This window comes from Eulemur rufifrons, chromosome 11, assembly GCF_041146395.1.
Source record: "Eulemur rufifrons isolate Redbay chromosome 11, OSU_ERuf_1, whole genome shotgun sequence".
Lineage (NCBI taxonomy): Eukaryota > Metazoa > Chordata > Mammalia > Primates > Lemuridae > Eulemur > Eulemur rufifrons.
The window spans coordinates 5,434,524-5,453,550 of NC_090993.1; the positions used below are offsets into that span (position 1 = coordinate 5,434,524).

General features: G+C 33.3%; 1 protein-coding gene across 3 annotated transcripts in view; it reads left to right on the forward strand.

Annotated features, from left to right (window-relative positions):
* CEP170 (centrosomal protein 170) overlaps positions 1 to 19,027 on the forward strand; it is a 91,218-nt gene that overhangs the window by 23,000 nt on the left and 49,191 nt on the right. For all 3 annotated transcript variants that reach the window (XM_069484540.1, XM_069484542.1, XM_069484543.1), the window contains exons 4-7: positions 7,386 to 7,464; positions 11,310 to 11,368; positions 11,460 to 11,622; positions 12,959 to 13,093. In XM_069484540.1, coding sequence (XP_069340641.1) covers positions 7,386 to 7,464; positions 11,310 to 11,368; positions 11,460 to 11,622; positions 12,959 to 13,093 — 436 coding nt within the window. The remainder of the gene's footprint in view (positions 1 to 7,385; positions 7,465 to 11,309; positions 11,369 to 11,459; positions 11,623 to 12,958; positions 13,094 to 19,027) is intronic.

Sequence of the window (19,027 nt, forward strand, 5' to 3'; positions counted from 1 at the left end):
GACCATACAGTAGAATATGAAACTAGCTCATGTTCCCAAGAAACTGTATAAGCAAAATATAAGAATTCAAAAGTGGTTGATTATGATCATCTGTAATGGTTAAAGAAGACTTCCTTAAGGAGTTAAGACCTAAGCTTGACTTTATTATATGGCTGGAATTTATATGTGGAAAAACAGCAAAAATGCATTCTTGAGAACTGAGAAGTATGGGTTAACTTTAGAAAATAAAGATGGAAAGGTGGTTTGGTGCCAGTTAGTGGATGACCTTATCTACTAGGTTAAAAAAAAAAAGTGAAACAGCCATCAACAAATATGGTACATTATCTAAACCCCAGTGTTCATTATTACTTCTTCGAATTCATACTTTGAAGATATTTTTGTGTCACTGCAGTGAATTTTTTCTTATTTATCTAGTTTTTCTATATTTGGCAGAATATAAGTAGCCACAGACTATAAGAGAATGCTGAAGTATTGAATGATTTATCTTCTTTCATTTTCTTAATTTTCTTAAGGCTCTGTTAACACAGGCAAATATGGTATTGTTCATATCTGTGCTATGGAAATTCTTAAGGCGAATTTAACAGAAACCAAATGTATCCCAACTGCTTCAAACTACTACTGCTTTTCAGAATATACATTAAACATTAAATGAAAAAGCATGCAGAAATTTGGCAAATATGGTGAAACCTTTTTTTTTTTTTTTTTTTAACAGTTTCTGGATTGACCTGTTACTGAATAACTTTTATATTTATTCTTTGAGATACCTTTATTGCAGGCATGTTTTTCTGTTGGTTTTATTCAAGCCTTTCTTTCTTTCTTTCTCATAGCACATACAGAATTAAGTCTACATTATTCATGTTTGCACTGAACGTCCTTACATTTGGCATCACCCACTTTTCCAGATTCATGCTCCATTACACTGTCCCTTGCCATAGCTCCAAAACAGCAGTCTTCTACTATCCTGTCTCCTTCTCCAAATGATTTATTAGGTTTTCTTCAGCCTAGTAGTTCTCCCGTCTCCCTTGCCATTCATAGAAGTTTTATTTATATTTAAAAGTAAAATTCAAATTCCACTTCTTCCTGAGGGGATCAGAGAGAAAACCCTTGTATTTAGGAATATTATCTTGCTTTAATGTGTTGAAAGGATTGAAATAAAAGGAGATGGGCAAAGCAGGTAAACACTGTCGTTAACATGAGGCATGTAAGTTAGCGATTTTGATTCCCAGCTCCTGTGTGCTAGAATTACTCTTCCTTCTACACAACTATAAGCTTTGGGGTGCTTTATTGGCCTTTTATTAAATCTACTTTTACATCTCTGTTGCTGTGCTGGATTATGAGCTCCTGATTCCGCTTCTGTGACCATGGTGCCTAGCACAGGGCTCTGCACAGTACATGAACCCAGTAAATGTTTTTGGAGTCGAAAATTGAATTAACTTTTTCTGTTTGAAGGGTATTATAGAGAAAAATTTTAATCTATTTCTGTATGTGAAATATTTTAACAATGTTATATTCTGTCTTTAAGTCTAAAAAGTTTCATCTTGACCACAGTACTATTCTTACGTGTCTTTACCTTATTATCATGGACAATAATAGGCAAGAATTACATCAGTGTTTCAGTCTTTTAAAAGACTATGATCAAATATGAAAATTATTTGGTATTATAAAAAATATCAGATGAAATAATGAACTACATTTCTCTGGGTTGGCCTTTCTCAATTTTATGAAGATAATAACTCATAGAGAATAGCATCTGCAATTTGAACTTGAAATCAGGACCTGGATTTGAATCTCATATCTGTAATTTACCAGCATTGTAACCTAGGATAAATCATTTAATGTCTCTGAAATTCAGTTTTCTCGTATATATTCATATTATCTCCCAAAGTATGTGAAAATATATTGAGTTGAAGTATATAAATATAAAGATACAATGCAAAATCTTTTTTCAGTTATAAAATAGTGAAATGATAATTCCTGCTCTATGGTACTGTTATGAGGATTAAATTTGACAATACATGTGAGTGTGTACCTATTACAGAACTTTAAAACATTACACAAATGATAAATGTACTATTACCGGAAATAACAGCCTAAGAAACATGCCTTTGCAAAGGACTTTGGTAGCCAAATAACATCAAAAATCTATGAACTACCAACTATCGTGCATTTTATTTAAAAGAGAACTTGTAGGCTATTATTTACAGCCTATTTACTTTTAATATTCATGTTATTCTGGAAACTTGAGCATCAGGTTAAAAGTAGTAATTTCAGAGGTGGGGGATAGATACAGTGTAGTGGTTATGAGCCCAGCTTGAATGATGTAAGTTTGGATGAGTTACTTGATTTCTCTGTTCCTCAATTTTAAAAAATAGAAATAATAAAATTTTACTCACCTCACAGGTTGTTGTGAAAATATAAATAAGTCGATAATTTTAAACACTTAGGACAGTACATAGTAAACATTCAATAAGTGTGAGAAAAGCAGTTAAGACAAGTTTAGCACCCTACAGGCCTCTATACTTTTCAAAGAATACACTGTTATTATTTTTTAAAAATCACTTACCAACTAAATTCAACTTAAAAACGATCACTTCCACGCCTACTCCCTTTCACCCTACCCTAAACTGCACTCTCAAGGGACCTAGATCTACAATTTATGTAATTGCCACCAGAAATGAGGTTGCTCTGCTTGAGGAAGCTGGGACTGGTTTTGTTGCTGATGTTCTAGTGGGCCGTTCTCCTGTGAGCCGGTTAAAGGGTATCTTTCTGTGGAAACCCTTATTTGCTTTCAGTTCCTCCTGCCTCCTCCTCCCACTGGAACACTTGCCCCTCTTACAGCCACCGTGGCCTCTGCTGTACCACTCCTCTCCCATTCCAACCCTGCCTTTTGTTACTAGGCTGCCACCTCACCAATCTGTGTACCAGTCCCCACTGTATCCCCCTTATTCACTGGTGTTCCTGCCAGCATCAGACCTGTGTGGCAGAGGGTGGAGAGTGGTCCTCACTACAGGTATGAAAGGATGAGTTGGGGAGGAAGGGGAGGCTTTTGTAGCTGGCAATGTGATTGAGGTGGTTGTGCTCGTGGCCACTCTGTTCAGTTTTCGAGATCATCAATATAATATATGGTGGTTATATGCTTTTATACTATCAATTATGTAATTTAGTTGTATATAATTTAAATAGGTATTTATTTAGTTCGGTTTGCTTCTGTGGGGTTAGTGGTTTGGACAGGGGAGTTTTTGGAGATGGTTTAGCTTGGGCACCTAACCTTTCTCAATCTGGAGAGCACATGGGATTTGTAGTTGAGAAACCTGAGTTTGAGTCCCAGTATTACCACTTGAACTCTGAGAACTTGACTGTTACTTTGCTCTCTGTGCCTCATTTTATTCATCTATCCTGCCTTGCTGGTAGAGGTGTGGTCAAATGGCACTGACATAGAAACAAAACTTGTCTTTCTTTCTGTATCTAATTTATTAAAATACTTCATATTTGATCTACTAAAATGATTTTTTTCCCATTGCTCTTTGAAATTTTCTATATTCCTTTGGTAATTTTAGACCTTTAGGAGACTATTTTCTGCCAGATGTTTTTACGTGCATTTTTGTGAGCTGAAACTTTGTGTCTGGCTCATATTTCCTAAGCCTTTTTAGGCCTTTGGGAATATTTCTGTCATAAATGGCTGCATGTTAAAAATTATGTTTCCTGATCTCTGAAAGTGCCTAGTACATGTGTTAAACACCCAGCAGGTGCTTAATATTTAAGAGAATTGAGCAGTCAGTCTTAAACTTTAAATACATCTTATAGGTCATCTTAGGCCTTTTGAGTAAATACGATGTTTTAAGTTATTAGAGACAGTTTTAATAAAATTGGCTCAGAACCATAGCATTCTCCTTATGCAGTATACCTAGCTGTTTATCTTCTGCATACCAGACATCAGTGAATTTAATACTTTCTTTTATTCTTTTTTCCATCATTTTCCTCAGCTTTTCTATTTTGTAGTTACAGTCATGCACCCCTTAATAACATTTTGCTCAATTGTGGACTGTGTAACTATGGTCCCATAGATTATAATGGAGCTAAAAAATTCCTATCCCCTAATGATTTGTTACAATTGCCTATAGTATTCAGTACAGTAACATGCTGTACAGGTTTGTAGCCTAGGAGCAATAGGGTAGACCAGATAACCTAGCCTAGGTGTGTAGTAGGCTATACCATCTAGGTTTGTGTAAGTACTGTACATTCTATCATGTTTATACAATAAAGAAAATTGCCTAACAACACATTTCTCAGAAGAATGTATCTCTGTCACTAAGCTGATTCATGACTGTATACTTGGAATACTTTGGTAAACTCAAGATATAAGTGTCATTAAAATACTCTGAAATATTTATTTTGGAAAGAAACCTGAAATTAGAGTTTATAAATCCCAGAAGCCTTTGAATTTTTCTTAATTATTTCAACCTTTCTGTAAAGCATGTTGGAAGCTTATGATTTAGGATTACTCATAAATCGTACAAAGCTGTGATCTGGAGTTTTAGCAGTATTTTACTGTCTCCGTATATTTGTCCTTAGAATAAAAATTGCAGCTTTTCTAATTTCTTTTGTAGACTTAGAAACTGGTATTTTATGACATATTACAAAGAGCTAATTATCCATAAAACTTGAGGGAAGAATAACCTAATCTCCTTATGTGTTTTACTGTACATCATTAAGGGTCCTTCTGAACTTCCTCACCATGAAGGGAGCCTTCCCAAATGAGCTATTATGGCCATCTCAAATCCAATAAAAAAGGAGTTAAAAAAATAAAAAGGAAAGAGTATAGTAATTTTTAAAATTTCAACTTATCAAAGAAAAATGTATTAGGTATTTATATGATGTCTGCATTCCAGGCAATTAAGTATAACATTTGTTCTATGATCTATAAATCTAGCAAATTCTCAGCCTTTAACTCCCAGAATGCCAGGAAAAATGGTCATCACCATTTACCATCTCTGTCCAGTGGACCCTTTTTATTTTTTAATATATATGTAACATTGGTCTTTTGACAAATAATTTTTAAAAATAAGAATAAAAGGATAATTAAAACAACTTGAAATTATAATAAAAAATTAGACATCACAAACTCAAACTTTTATTTCATATTTTCCTGGTTTTTAAATGTATATCATCCACAAAATGGACAATGTTCTTTGAATGCAACTAACTGCTTGTCAACTGACATGTATTCACCTGGGACATACCACTATTTTATAAATGTTGATTCCAGATCTCAAGTACTATACATTTCTGGTTGGTTCTAACTTACTATTTATGGTTCTTCTTGTTCGTGCAGGATAAAAACACAGTGTATTTAAACCTTAGCAGCTTGTCATTTTATTAAGAGGATAGCCATCATCTTTCTTTCATAATTGCAAAACATTTTTTATTTTTAGAATTATAAACAATAATTAGAAGATCAATCCAATAATTTTATTTCTACATCATCTCTTTCCTTTTTGTCATCTTTGTATAAATACTTGCATTTGTCCACTTACTGTATCAAATAAGCGTTGGAACACAAACATCAATTTTAAAAAAGAATACTGTCAAAATTTCTTTTAAAATACAAAGTGGTTCAGATTCTTGTTGAAAAATATTGCATGATTCTTATTGAATGACTAACTGGATGGAAATACCTTATTTTCGTTTTTTCTCAGAAACATTCTTTTCTCATTGATTATTGTATTAGAAAATTCATCTAGGAATATCTGCATCTGAAGACACATGGTCTGATAATTTTGCTTATGCAGTCAGCTTAATCATTATTACCGTAGTCTAGAGGGCTGCTATCTGTCTCTTTGTATTTATCTTAAAATTATGAAGTATCTTCCTGTTTTCTCCTCTTTGCCTTTATGGATGTTAAATTAGAAAGTCTGAATTTTCAACTGTGTTCTTTAATAGCTAAAAAGCCCCACAAAACCCAGCATGTATAAAGATAGTGTCTCCAGATGTCTTTTATATTTTCTTGGAAAGATGATGCAATATTTTGGGCATTGCAATAAGAAAACTGAAGAATGATAAAATAGTGATGATTTATTTCACTATTGCATCATCCTTCTGGGTCTGTGCTTTTCACTGCAGTAACCACTAGCCATCTGTGCCTGTTGAGCACTTGAAATGTGGCATCTGAATTTCAAAGACATATTACCAAAAAAAGAGTGCAAACCGTCTTCTTAGTTTTTATATTGATTATTTATTGAAATGTTACTATTTTGGATACATAGGGCTAAATTAAAAATATATTATTAAAACTAATCTCATCTCTTTTTTTGTTACCTTTTTTATGTGCCCACTAGAAAATTTAATATTATGTGTGGCTTGATTTGTGGGTTGCAATATATTTCTGTTGGATAGCACTGTTCTAAGTATTTCTGTTATCCTTTTGTCTTAATATTTTGGTCATTTTCAGTATTATTAGAAATAATTGGCTGGCACGGTGGCTCTTGCCTATAATCCCAGCACTTTGGAGGCTGAGGCAGGAGGATTACTTGAGCCCAGGAGTTCGAGACCAGCCTGGGCAACAAACATAGCGAGAGCTCCATCTCTACAAAAAATTTGAAAATTAGCGTGGTGTGATGGCACATGCCTGTAGTAGTAGCTACTCAGAAGGCTCAGGTGGGAGGATTACTTGGGCCCAGGAGTTCAAGGTTATAGTGAGCTATGATCATGCCACTGTACTCCAGCATGGGCAACAGAGTGAGACCCTGCCCCACCCGCCCCCCAAAAAAAGAAAAAAAAGAAGCAATTGATGAATAAAGAGGAAATAGTTACTAGGATGATGAAATAGAACAGTTTCAACATATAGGAAAAGTAAGATCACTAAGACCCCATAATGTATCTCAGATTCATGAAAGGATCCAGTAGAACCCATATGACAGTTGCATAACAGAGTAAGACTTACTCTGTTTTGGTTTTTTTAAGTAAATTTTATTTTTGTTCTTTGGAACAATTTTAAGAATAAAACTAATGAAATATGACTCCTCACAAATTAGAATTTTTCAAAAAAGTTAAAATTGGGTCCATTGAACCCTGATAGTATATTAAGAGTTTAGTGTTTTATCCTTTACAATTGCCAGCTTCAGAGTAGGAGCTTTGCTTGGCATCATTTTTAGGAACTATACTAAATGCCTAAATTCATCTTGGCAGCACCAGGTTCTTTGTGTAATATGATAAAAAGATTAGTTTGAAATTATTTATCACCCTACAGGATGCATGAACATCTTATGATGCACAGGCTGTGTTAGTCACCATATGATATGTACTTCTAAGTATTAGATTTGAGAATTTGCTTGTCTGAAATGTAAGATAATACTTCATATGTAACCTGAGATCTTTTTTCCTTATAGACTTTTGTGAACGATGTAAGGATTCCAGAACAGACTTATATCACCTTGAAACTTGAAGATAAGCTGAGATTTGGATATGATATCCTTATATGATTTTGTGCACTTATTAAATTTATTCAAAAATATTTACTCTGGTTTAAAATAATATTTCTTGAGACATAAGAATTCACAATGTAGGTATGCTAGGAATCTCAGTTTATGGTGTCTTTCCATACTAAAACACATGTTAAAAAAACAATATTTTTTTCTTTGTTATTATGCCTATTCCTAAAAGTCACCTTGGAAAAGTTGATGGACTCAACTTCTTTTCCATCTCTCTTACTCTGTCTATATAGTTTCAGCAACAGTCTCCCTGCAGTGCTGTTGGATATGTAATTTGGGTATCAAAGAATATAACTGAGGAGGGGACAAGGGATTATTTTAGTCCAGCCCAGGGATTGTTTTCAAGTGGATCATAATGTGCAAATGGATTATAATGCACAAATCAACCTCCTGGGAGGAATGTAAGAATTTAAACCTACCTTTTTCTTCCATCCCGTCCCTTCATGTTTTGTACATTATATCTGTATTGCCTATTTAATTCAAACTTTTCAATATCGTGTGTCTTCTAAGACCAATACTCTTTGATAATACACAGTATGCATTTAATGTGTATTTAAAATTCTTTTGTTTAAAAAATAGGAGTCTAATAGCTGAATAGGGACATGACTGTATTATACTACATAGGGTAGCATGAAGAATCACTAGTGAAGAGAAGGAACATGATTGAAGAATAAAAACATTTTTATTTATACAAGGCAAAAAGTTTTACAAAAAGTACTTACTTATATTTAATCAAAACACAGATATTCTGTATTATGCTGAATGTTTCTTGAGTTTTAGTTTTTTTAATTATTAATACTATATATATCTGGGCTTAATGATAAAGAATGTACTAAACATTGGCAATTTAGGTGGACTTTTGTCACCCTAACAGAAATTGTAATTTCAGCTAAGTATAGTTGATGCTCAAAGTAAATGTACTAACACTATAAAAATTGTTCCTTAAAATTTATGAAATTTTTAAATTTCAAAATTTAAAATAAAAAAGTTTTGTGACATATCTTACAGTGCTCACACTTGAACCAAAGAAATATACAAAAAGAATATTCAAAAAGTCAGTATACAAAAAATCAAACCATTAAATATTAATACTTATTTGTTGTATGTTTTAAATCTTTAAAAAGTATGTCTCACATAAAAATGATTAAGAATTAACATTAATGCCTTGATGACAAGGTCATTTTCCACCTGCCTATGTTTCATCAAAAAACAAATACAAGTATTTTTTTAATTTAAGTACATCCTTTAATTCATTTGACATCAGCTGTTTTAAAACTTGAGAAAATACAGGAAAATTCAGGTTTTAATAAAACTCTATATAGAGTTAACTTTGAATCTTTAAATCAAGAAGAAACTGTGTTGAGAAAAAACTCATGATTTTACAGATTATACACTAATTTCTTAATAGCAAACTAACATTTCTCTTTTATATACCAACTTATAATATGTTTGTTTCAAATTGCCAGGATAAAAGTTTTGTCCCAAAGGACTTTCTTAGGGTTGTATGGTCAGCGTTGAGCTGGAACTACTGTCTAAATGCCTAGGTGAGCTCACTTAAGTTTATTATGTTAAAGTAGCATATGTCACAGTGGCAGAAATTTTATTATATAGGATAAATTTTAAAAACAGATATCATATATTTACTCATTTTGTATTTAGGTATACTAAATTGAAGAGATTGTTGTGTTTTATTCTTGTTAGATTTAATCTTAATAGCCAGTCTACAAATTGCTGTACCTTGGAGTAGAAAACTAATGATTAAAATGCCACAGCAATAGAAAGAACATTTTAACATGGACTGAGACTAGAACTAGGAAACATAATTTATCTGCCAGAAGTCTTTTTTTCTAACTAGAGAAATTAAGTGATTTGGGAAAGCACATAGTGAAATAGCCAACTTTTAAAGATGACAGTAAACTCACGAGGGGTACAGAAATGCTACAGTAATAAAGGGAAACCTCGGAAGCAGTTAATAAATCTCAAGTGGCCAAAAATGTGGCAGTCTTTTATATATAGTCTTACATAAAGAAGTGGAAAAGTGACCTATAAAATTATTATATTTAATAAGCAAAAATTTAAACTTTTTGTAACTTACTGACATCAAGAGTAAATTGTACCTCAGTTTGTCACTTTTCTTGATGAGCAAGTTAAAAACAGCTACCTAGGTTTGCACCACTAAGAAGATGGTAGCTTTGGAGGTAAAAGCTGGGGCTAGAACAGTCTCAAAATCTCATAGTTATACCAGAGTTCTCAGGTGAATTCATGACCTAAACAAGAGAATCCTTGACGCCTTCTTCATTTCCATACACATAAACCTTTTTGGAAGGTAAAATGTTTTAACCTGAGAAAGATGGCCCCTCTCAAGTTCTCCCTGACCCGAAATGTGTCTAGGTCTAAAGAGGATACCCCAGACTAGCCCTGGGGAATGGCCCTCAGGCACTCCCAGGAGGTAAGCCTGAAGCATCAGAAAACCCTCCCTGCAGGCTAAAATTGTTTGTATTTTCCATTGAAAAAAAAGAAATGACTGTTAATTTTTTTTAAATGCTATATTTTCCATTGAAAAAGTAGGAATGCTGTGAATCTTCTCCAGCTGTTCATGAATTTCTTGGGGTTAAAACAAAGTTACTATACATTATTTTTCCTTAAATATATACTTGGTTATAACGTATATTTCCGTATATACCAGGAATTATGTGTCAGCATATGTACATGACAAAAAAAGGAAAATTTTAATATTTCAAAGATATAGGAAGCAATAGAAAGTGATAGGAAAGCCCTGTACTGGGATTCAGTTAATTAGATTTTTGTTTTGGTTTGTTTAGCCAATCCCCAAGTTCTTTATTTATAGAACAGGAAGAAAAATTAATGAAATTGAACAGGGTAGTTCCCAAAGCTCTTTCTGATTCTTAAAAATTCTGAGTTTCTTATTTTAAGGAGCAGAAACAGACTAAATACTCCTTAAAGAGTTTTCCCGTATGCTTTGAAATCTTTTTCCCCAAGTAGTCATGATAATTATAGCCTGTCTACCCTTGAAGTCATGAGTGCTCTGAATTGGTGAAGAAGAATAGAATTTAGTACATGATTATAAAAGTCCTTTCATTACAGGGTTAGGTAATGGTGGGAAATGTGACCTCTACTCTTTAGTGAATAGATCTTTTTAATATACAGAGGCATTGTTCTTTCTGGCATAATAATGAAAGCATTCATTATATCTAGCACTTGGTTCTAATCTAATCTTGGTATAGAGTTAGTTGTTTGATAATGTTATATGACCTTGATTGCAATTCATGGGAGAGAAGGGTGGTTGTGGTTGCTGTAAGGACCCTAATTATAGCATTTCTTTTGCACTTACAGAATGAACTTCATTTTTATCAAAGCTTATGAAGTCTGAGTAATCAAATTTCTTCAGGATTTGCTGTTGAGTAATTACTGATGAAATAGTTCCTGTTACATTTTTGTGATTAGCTATCAATATAATTTGATCCAGGTGTTTTTTTCCCATCTTAGTTGTGTCATATTATTGTTAGTGAAAACTGAAAATGTCTTTGTCCTCTGATTAATTACCCAGTTATTTGCTTCTTGAAGGCCACCTTTACTTAAAGTTAGAAATACTTGCTGGATTTTAAGATTTTTAGTATTTAAAAATGAAAATTTTTACATTTGTGAGCATGTTTTAACATTTAACTATTAAGAGGAATGTAATCATTCTGCTGTAATTTACCTTTTGAAACAGGACAATTTCTAAATTATGTTATATTTGATGACCATTTTAAGCTTGATTACCAAAATTTTGAAGTTATATTCTTCCTTAGCCATGTTTACATACAAATCTTTTCACTGTAGTACGAGGAGAAATGAGGGTCCCTGAAGAAGCTCTTAAGGTAAAAGTTTTTACTTCTTTTCCAAATCTCCCATTCACCAGGTTTCATTTTACTCATTGATGTTTCACTTCCATTTTTAAATGTTTTACAGCATGAGAAGTTTACCATTCAACTTCAGTTGTCCCAGAAATCTTCAGAATCAGAATTATCAAAATCTGCAAGTGCCAAAAGCATAGATTCAAAGGGAGCAGAGGCTGCTACGGAAATTCAGCACAAAGCTACAGAAGCACTGAAATCTGAGGAAAAAGCCATGGGTAAGTGAACCTCTTTGAAAATACCATATTTCTACTTGATTTTGAAGACACTGCATGCTTTGTTCTCAAAAAGTCGGACATGTCCATATAAAAATAATTTCTAATGTTGACTTCAGAGTGTGTTTTAATGCAGCTAGTGCTTTCATTAGCAAGCATTATAAAACACATAATTGTGTATGGCAGTTGTATATAGGTGTGCTTAGTATGTTTAGATATTTGAGGGAAGTAATTATAGTTTAAATGTTTGAGGGAAATAAATATATTCATCCCTTGGTATCAGTAGGGAGTTAGTTTCAAGGACCCCCTTGAAGACTAAAATTCATGGATGCTCAAGTTCCTTATATAAAATGGTGTATTACTTGCATATAACATATGCATATCCTCCTATATACTTTAAATCATGTATAGATTACTAATAACTAATATGATGCCTACCCATTACTTCCTTCATGTAGATGCAACATAATACTTGGCATGAGGCAAATGTAAGCTTTGCTTTTTGGAACTTTGTAGAATTTTTTCCACTGAATATTTTTGATCTGCAGTTGGTTGAATTCATGGATGTGGAACTCACGGGTATGGAGAGTTGACTATATAGTTTACAGCGTAGTTTACCTAACGATATTTTTATTTCATGTTTTTTCTGCATTTTCTTCTGAATTAATAACAAAAATGAATTAAAAGGAAAAATTTTTTAAATCCAATAATGCTACATCATCATATAATTTACAGTTGTAGGGACTGTAAAAAATATGCCTTAAATAATCCCATTCAAACAGAAACAATTTTTAAAATTAATAGACATTACCACATTTGCTCAAATAAAAATGTTAGTTTTGCTAACAGGTAGTTTAAATTTAGTTACTGTACAATGCCCTTAGGCTTTAAAAAAAATTAGAAAGTGAGTACTTCTTTTATATTTAGCCTTAATGAGCCATTTCTGATCAGACTGGTTTCATTCTTCCCTAGTTGATCATTGCCTAGTTTCAGGAAATTTGTTCTGCTGAGGCCACGTCCTGTCTAAATATTCAAGTCAAATGCCATTTGTTACAAGTTGTTCAGTTATATACCAGTTTCACACTTTAACAAAAAACTACTGGGATGTATAGCATGTTGTGTTACTTAGATACTAGCCAGTACAAATTTTTATTTGGTCATGTCCATCATCTTATAAGGTCTTATACAAAGTTATTGAACGTGGAATACTTTTTAGCTATCTAGACTATACTTTGTTTTTTCATTTAATCAATCAACCAGGCAATTGTAGATTCTGCAAAAGCGTATTTCTTTTTTCAGTTTCATCTGCTTTAGACAGATTTTTCCCACCTCTTTCCAGATATTTCTGCTATGCCCCGTGGTACTCCATTATATGGGCAGCCATCATGGTGGGGGGATGGTGAGGTGGATGAACAAAGAGCTTTCAAGACCAATGGCAAATCTGAAGAAAAAAATCATGAAACTGGAACATCAGGTAAAAAAATCTTGATGACTGTGACATTAAATGTGTATTTTGGGAAGCATTTATAATCTGAGCAAACAGCTGTCTACCCTGAAAAGAGATGATCTGTTGATAAAAAATAGTTGATGAATGTTTTAATGGCCTTGTTATTTTAATGTAAATTTTTAAATTATGAGTGATTTTCACATAAAGTATTAATTTCATTATCTTTGTAAAGCACTTTTATTTAAAATACTTTTATTTTTCAGTTTATCAGATTTAACAAACTTGGAAAATAGATTAATGGTATGACTGGGCATTTTAAGTACTTTAAAATAATTGTTAAAATGTATCAATTATATCAAAATAGCAGGTACAAACTAATTTTGTGTTTTCATTAGATTCACAAGCACATAATCATATTTTAAATGAACAATTTGTATTGTGTTCAGATATGTGGTATGAACTTACAATTTTTTTAAAACCTCAGTGTGCCCAATTTGTTGGGATATGGTGGCAACAAGATTAATTGAGTTCAGCAGCCAGAATGAAGAAATAGTTCTTGGTCAGATTCTCAGATTAGTAGTCAAGGAACATATTCTTGACGTTGTTGATACTGTTCATGGAGTGGTTTTGTCCACAAGCCAGAAAATCAAGACTTCCAGGAAATAAATGGAGGCATCAATTGTCTGTCACATAAAGACCCTGCAAAGACATCAGCAGGACGGAGCAGCCAGTTTTCATGATAACAGCAGATAAGGATCCAAAACTGGAGGAATTAAGTACAGGCACCAGGGATCAGTGTGGAAGACTGAGTCTGACTCTGAGGCAAGGATGAATTCCATCAGAACTCTTCTCAATTTCTTACCTTTGACCCTAGTTTCAAAAGATAAGTAAGACATTTTTCTTAGCTGGAAAATAAGAACACTGGTTTTTTAGATATGCTCTAATTTGCAAGGATATGAGTCTAAGAAAGCTGGCATTGTCAACTTGATCTTCACAGTGCCCGAAGCTGAATTGGTCAACTCTCCAAGTAAATTCCCATTCACAGCTACCTTTTTTCTGTCACCAACACAATTTTCTTCATGCCCAAGCTCAGAAACTTGGTATTATTTAGCATGTTTTCAGATATAAATAACAGAAATAAATAAGCTGAGACTAAACAGGAAGGAGATTTACTGGCACACATAACTGAACCCCCAGGCGTTGTTCAATGCAGCATCTCAGCAGTGTAGGTGTCAGCTAGCTAGTGTCTTTCCATCTTAGCCTTCCTGTCTTCAGTGGTTGCATACTGAGGGAGTTTCCCCTCACACTCCTAGGCTGCCTGCCAGCAGCCAGCAGGAGTGCGTGCTACTTTGATCACATCCAGCAGAAAAGAACAAAGGTTATTCCAGAATACTTCCTAGAATTTGGAAGATGAACTTTCCCCAAAGTTCTCAACACATCTCTCTTCTCATTGGCCTCTCACAGGTTCTGGAGTGGGCCAGCTGCTTTCTGAACCGGTGTCCCTGGCAAGGCATATGAGATTATCCTGAAACCAATCTTGCTCACCCTGAAGCTGAGTGTGGGGGTAATTTTCTCCTAAGCCACATAAGCTGTGTCAGGGAAGAGTGGATACTGGAGAATGTTGGAGTCCTTTTAGGAGGGAGAAACAGGGGAAAGATATCGGAAGGCAATCAAGAATGTCTGCTTTATTTGAAAATTTTGTCTTCCCTTCACCTTGTCTAATATATTATCTATTTCTGTTGCCCCTCACTGAATCATAGTTGAACTACTTACCTCCCATTTCAACCCCTTTACGGTTCATTTTGCATAACAAATCTAAGTTGATCTTTATTTCCTTTGTTCAAGAAACTAGAGTCAAGAAATTGCCTTTTGCCTGCCAAATAGATTTTAAACTATGTAAGTCTTATATGTCAATAGTTCTCTAATTTTGTCCGTTTCCATGGTGAGCCTTATGTCCCATTACCAGTTGTTTTAGCATTCTCTCTCAATGCATCTCCACATAAATTATGCTAATTCATGCCTGCTTCTCTCCCAGGACACATATACACACATACATCAGATGATATAAAATTCTAAATGATGTATCTGTATATATTGCTATAATGTAACACTCTTTTATTCATTGTTTTGTGTGTATGCATTTTCTCCACAACTAAACTATAAATGCGTTATTTAAAGTACCACATATTATACTTTTATTGTGCACTGGAGCCACGTAGTAGAGAGAAGAAAACATACCAATTAGGTGGTTAAGAAAACACAGCTGAATGTAACTATTGCCAAATTTTGAAAGTAATTGTGATAGCGATTTTGTTTGGGCCTTAAAAATTTAGCCCACCCCCACCACCCAGAGAACAACTTTTGAAATCTGAAACATATAACTTTTAAAATACAATGAACTGTATGTGTAATTTTTGTATAGGAGACACAACCATGATTTATAATAATAGCTGACCCTTCAGTGGTACTTGCTTAATCCAGACACTCTTCTAAGTGCTTTGTATGCACTTAATTATGTAATCCTCAGAGCAGTGCCTAAAAGGGAGTTACCATTAGCTTGTCTGTTTTATAAATAAGTGAATTCAGGCATAGTGATGTTTACTTACTTGCCAAAGTCACCTAGTTAGCAAACAGTGGAGCTGGAATTTCAGCTTGTGTAGCCTGACTCCACACTACAAGCTCTTAGCTCGAACAGTTAATATTTCAGTGATCATTACTCTTGTAAACACATATACACACAATCAGTGCAAAAGGATAGACTTCACAGGGTGCAAAGATTTAAACAAACACTCCAAAAACAAATAGGCATAGAAAATTGATCCCTCAGACCTCAGCATAATAAAATAAATTTCAAACTGTGAAGCATCCAACAGTAATTTCATGTATGTGAATGAAACTAAATTCTCTCAGCTTATGTGCCCTGTCTCATTGAATATCATTTCTGCTAGACGACCAAAAGCTATCTCATAATCTTGGGATTGTTTTTGAGTAAAAAGGAGTTAATGATCTATGTTTTGTGTCAAATAGTTTAAAGTGCCCTGTCCCATACAGCTGATTAACAGCCTTATGAGATTCTTACCTGTTTTCCTATGTTAGTATGAGGATATTATTGTTTCACATTTGTCCTTTGCAGTTTTTAAAAACATAGTATGAAAGAAACAGTTTACTGACCTGAAATAATTTATGAAGCTAGCAGAAATTGTAGAATCAGATTTGAGGGTTATGCCAAGTGCTATTTACTTTGATCATTTTGAAATTAACATTTTTTTTTAATGTTACAAAGTACGGAATATGAATGATTAGTTTAACAATTTATGCTCTAAGCATACTCTCTGAGTGAAAAAAAATTAATTTGCTTCTTGGTTACCAGTTTTTAGTACTTATTATAGAATGTGAACATTCTAGAAAGGATAATAGAATGTCTACTACCTAGTAATTGTTTATATCCCTCTCTGTGAGTCCACATGTATTCAGAATCTGCTGAAGACTTACCATATATCCTAAAGCAAATATTTACATTAGAGCAATTAGTTCTTCTGAAATTGTGTGAATATCTTGAATCCTATTAAAAAGGAAAATGTGTCCTCAGTTTAGCTATAATTATGCTCTTCTACCTGTTAACTTGGTCTTAGCATTAATTTAGATTGTAATTAAAGGCCTTTAAATGTTGTACACATTTTGAAAAGGCATGTGCAACTGTGAATAATAGATTCTTAGCTCTTTTATATTGATTTTTAATCAAATGAAACTAAATTTGGAAACTTTGAAGTTGTAGCCCATTTTCAGCAAATGAGGTTTCCCAGTCTTTGTAATTTGAAGTACTTGAACAGGCTAGGTTGGTTAGATGTCTTAAGCACAATGTGCCATGATAACTATAGTCTTTGTCATCTCAAATTAGTTTAATATTTAATTTAGTACAGAAGAGTGAAAGAAATATTTATCCTGGGTTAAGCATAACTATCCTGAAAGGTCATGTAATCATAAAATACTTTAAGAACATAAGCAGATTATCACCAATTGCTCTTCTGATTTAGATATACAGAATTAATTCTAGCATCAGTCATTAAATAATTTTGCAATCTAATAATGATTAATAATAATATAAATACATATTCAGCATATTATTTAGTTTAATTTGATATTAACAAAATGAGTTTTGAAGATAAATGAATGTTGAATTTCTAAATTTCGGAGTTGTTCTGTCAGTGTTCTGAGTGAGGAAGTTGTTTTATTTTTCTATATTGATTTAGTAGACCCCTAATAATTTTTCTAGTAGGCACTTCCCAAGTGTAATAATAGAACCACACTGCATCTGTTTTTATCATCTTCAGGGAAATGAATCCCTCCACAAGGTGATTGAACTTTACTTTTATAATTGACACTTTTTTTTAAAGTTTAACCATTTGCTGCCTTTCTCTTAAATATATTACCCATATCAGCACCTTCTTAAGAAAAGGCTGAGTATAAATTAATTTTTTCTTTATAACTCAGAATCAATGAACTGTGAACCTTGCAGTGATGTCCTCGGGAGACTTTGAAGTATGTAAGACTGTTGGCCCTATATACTGAGTGGTACTGGACTACTATGTTTTTGAGGCCGTTTGTCTGTTCTTGATTGTTTTTCATCTTGTCTCTACCACTTGACTCTTACTTTTTAGTGCAGTAAGTCTGGCCTTAATCCTCACTTCTGTAGCCCCTCCAGATTTGCCTTGTGATCTTAGTAGACTGTAAAAAGACTGTATGTGAGGAACTTAGTAAAGTTTATGAATATTAGAGTATAGGCATTGTCATATCTGTCTTAGGTTTTTTAGAGTTAGTTTTTGGTGTTAGTTTTTTTTTGTCTTCCTGATTCTTGGCTGTGTTGCAGAGTTGGAGGAGGAAAAGAAAAAGAAACATTTATTTGTGTGCCTACTTTGTGCCAAGGCTTTGTTCTGGGTAACATATTATCTCACTAAATGCTCATCTCACTAAATCTTTACAACAGTCTTATGGATAAATATTGTTTTCTGATTTTATGATGAAGCAAATGAGGATTAAAGATTGATAGAGACAGGATTTTTCTGATTTCAAATCTTGTCCCAGTTTTCCACTAAACCAGGCAGCCTTTATGATCATCAGATCATAGCATGGTCCCTCTCCACTCTGCTATGCCACTTGATATTGTTAGATGACAGATTTCTAGATAAATTAGGTATTAACTTGTATAAATTTCAAGTTTCTAGTTCTTTGAGTAAAGACAATTTAAAGTAGGAAATGGCTTAGGGAATGGTAACCTTCAAAACAGTGATGTGCAGTTGTTGACCACTGCTGTTTTAATGTGTTATCATGGGAAAACATATTGAAAACATGTCAGTATTAACTGTGAACTTTTCTTTTGCAAGAGAGGAAAACTGGGAAAATATTCTTTTGAACTGTGAGTGACAAGTGGATGATACATGCTATATCCCTAGACTGGCTTTTTGTAGTTTTTACTTCATAGCTTAGCCACATCACTTTTATTAAATACTTGGCTATTCATGTATGAGTAGAAAACTACCACCCCAGCATTACGCTGTCACCTGAAGGATGAAAAAAGCAAAAACAAACAAACAAAATATATGTGTATGAAAGAGAGAGGAAGGATAGATTTATAAGCCAATTACATGGACTTGGCCAAGTATTGTACATTGTACATAGTAAATAAATCAGTGTCTAAAAAGTAGAAGAATAACATTAATGAGTATTAATATAGAGAGAATAAATACATTTTATTCTCATGGTAATTTTAAGTGATATGACTTCAGAGTAAACATTCAAAGTTTAGGTGGACATTTTATTTTTAAAAAAGATAAATTAACTCTTTAATAAAGAAATTTTAAAAATTTGACTTTACATTATTGAGTCATGTTGTATAACGTATTCTTCCAAATACCCTGTATAATTATTGCTCTGCTAATGAGGAGTGTTTCCAATACTCTTCTT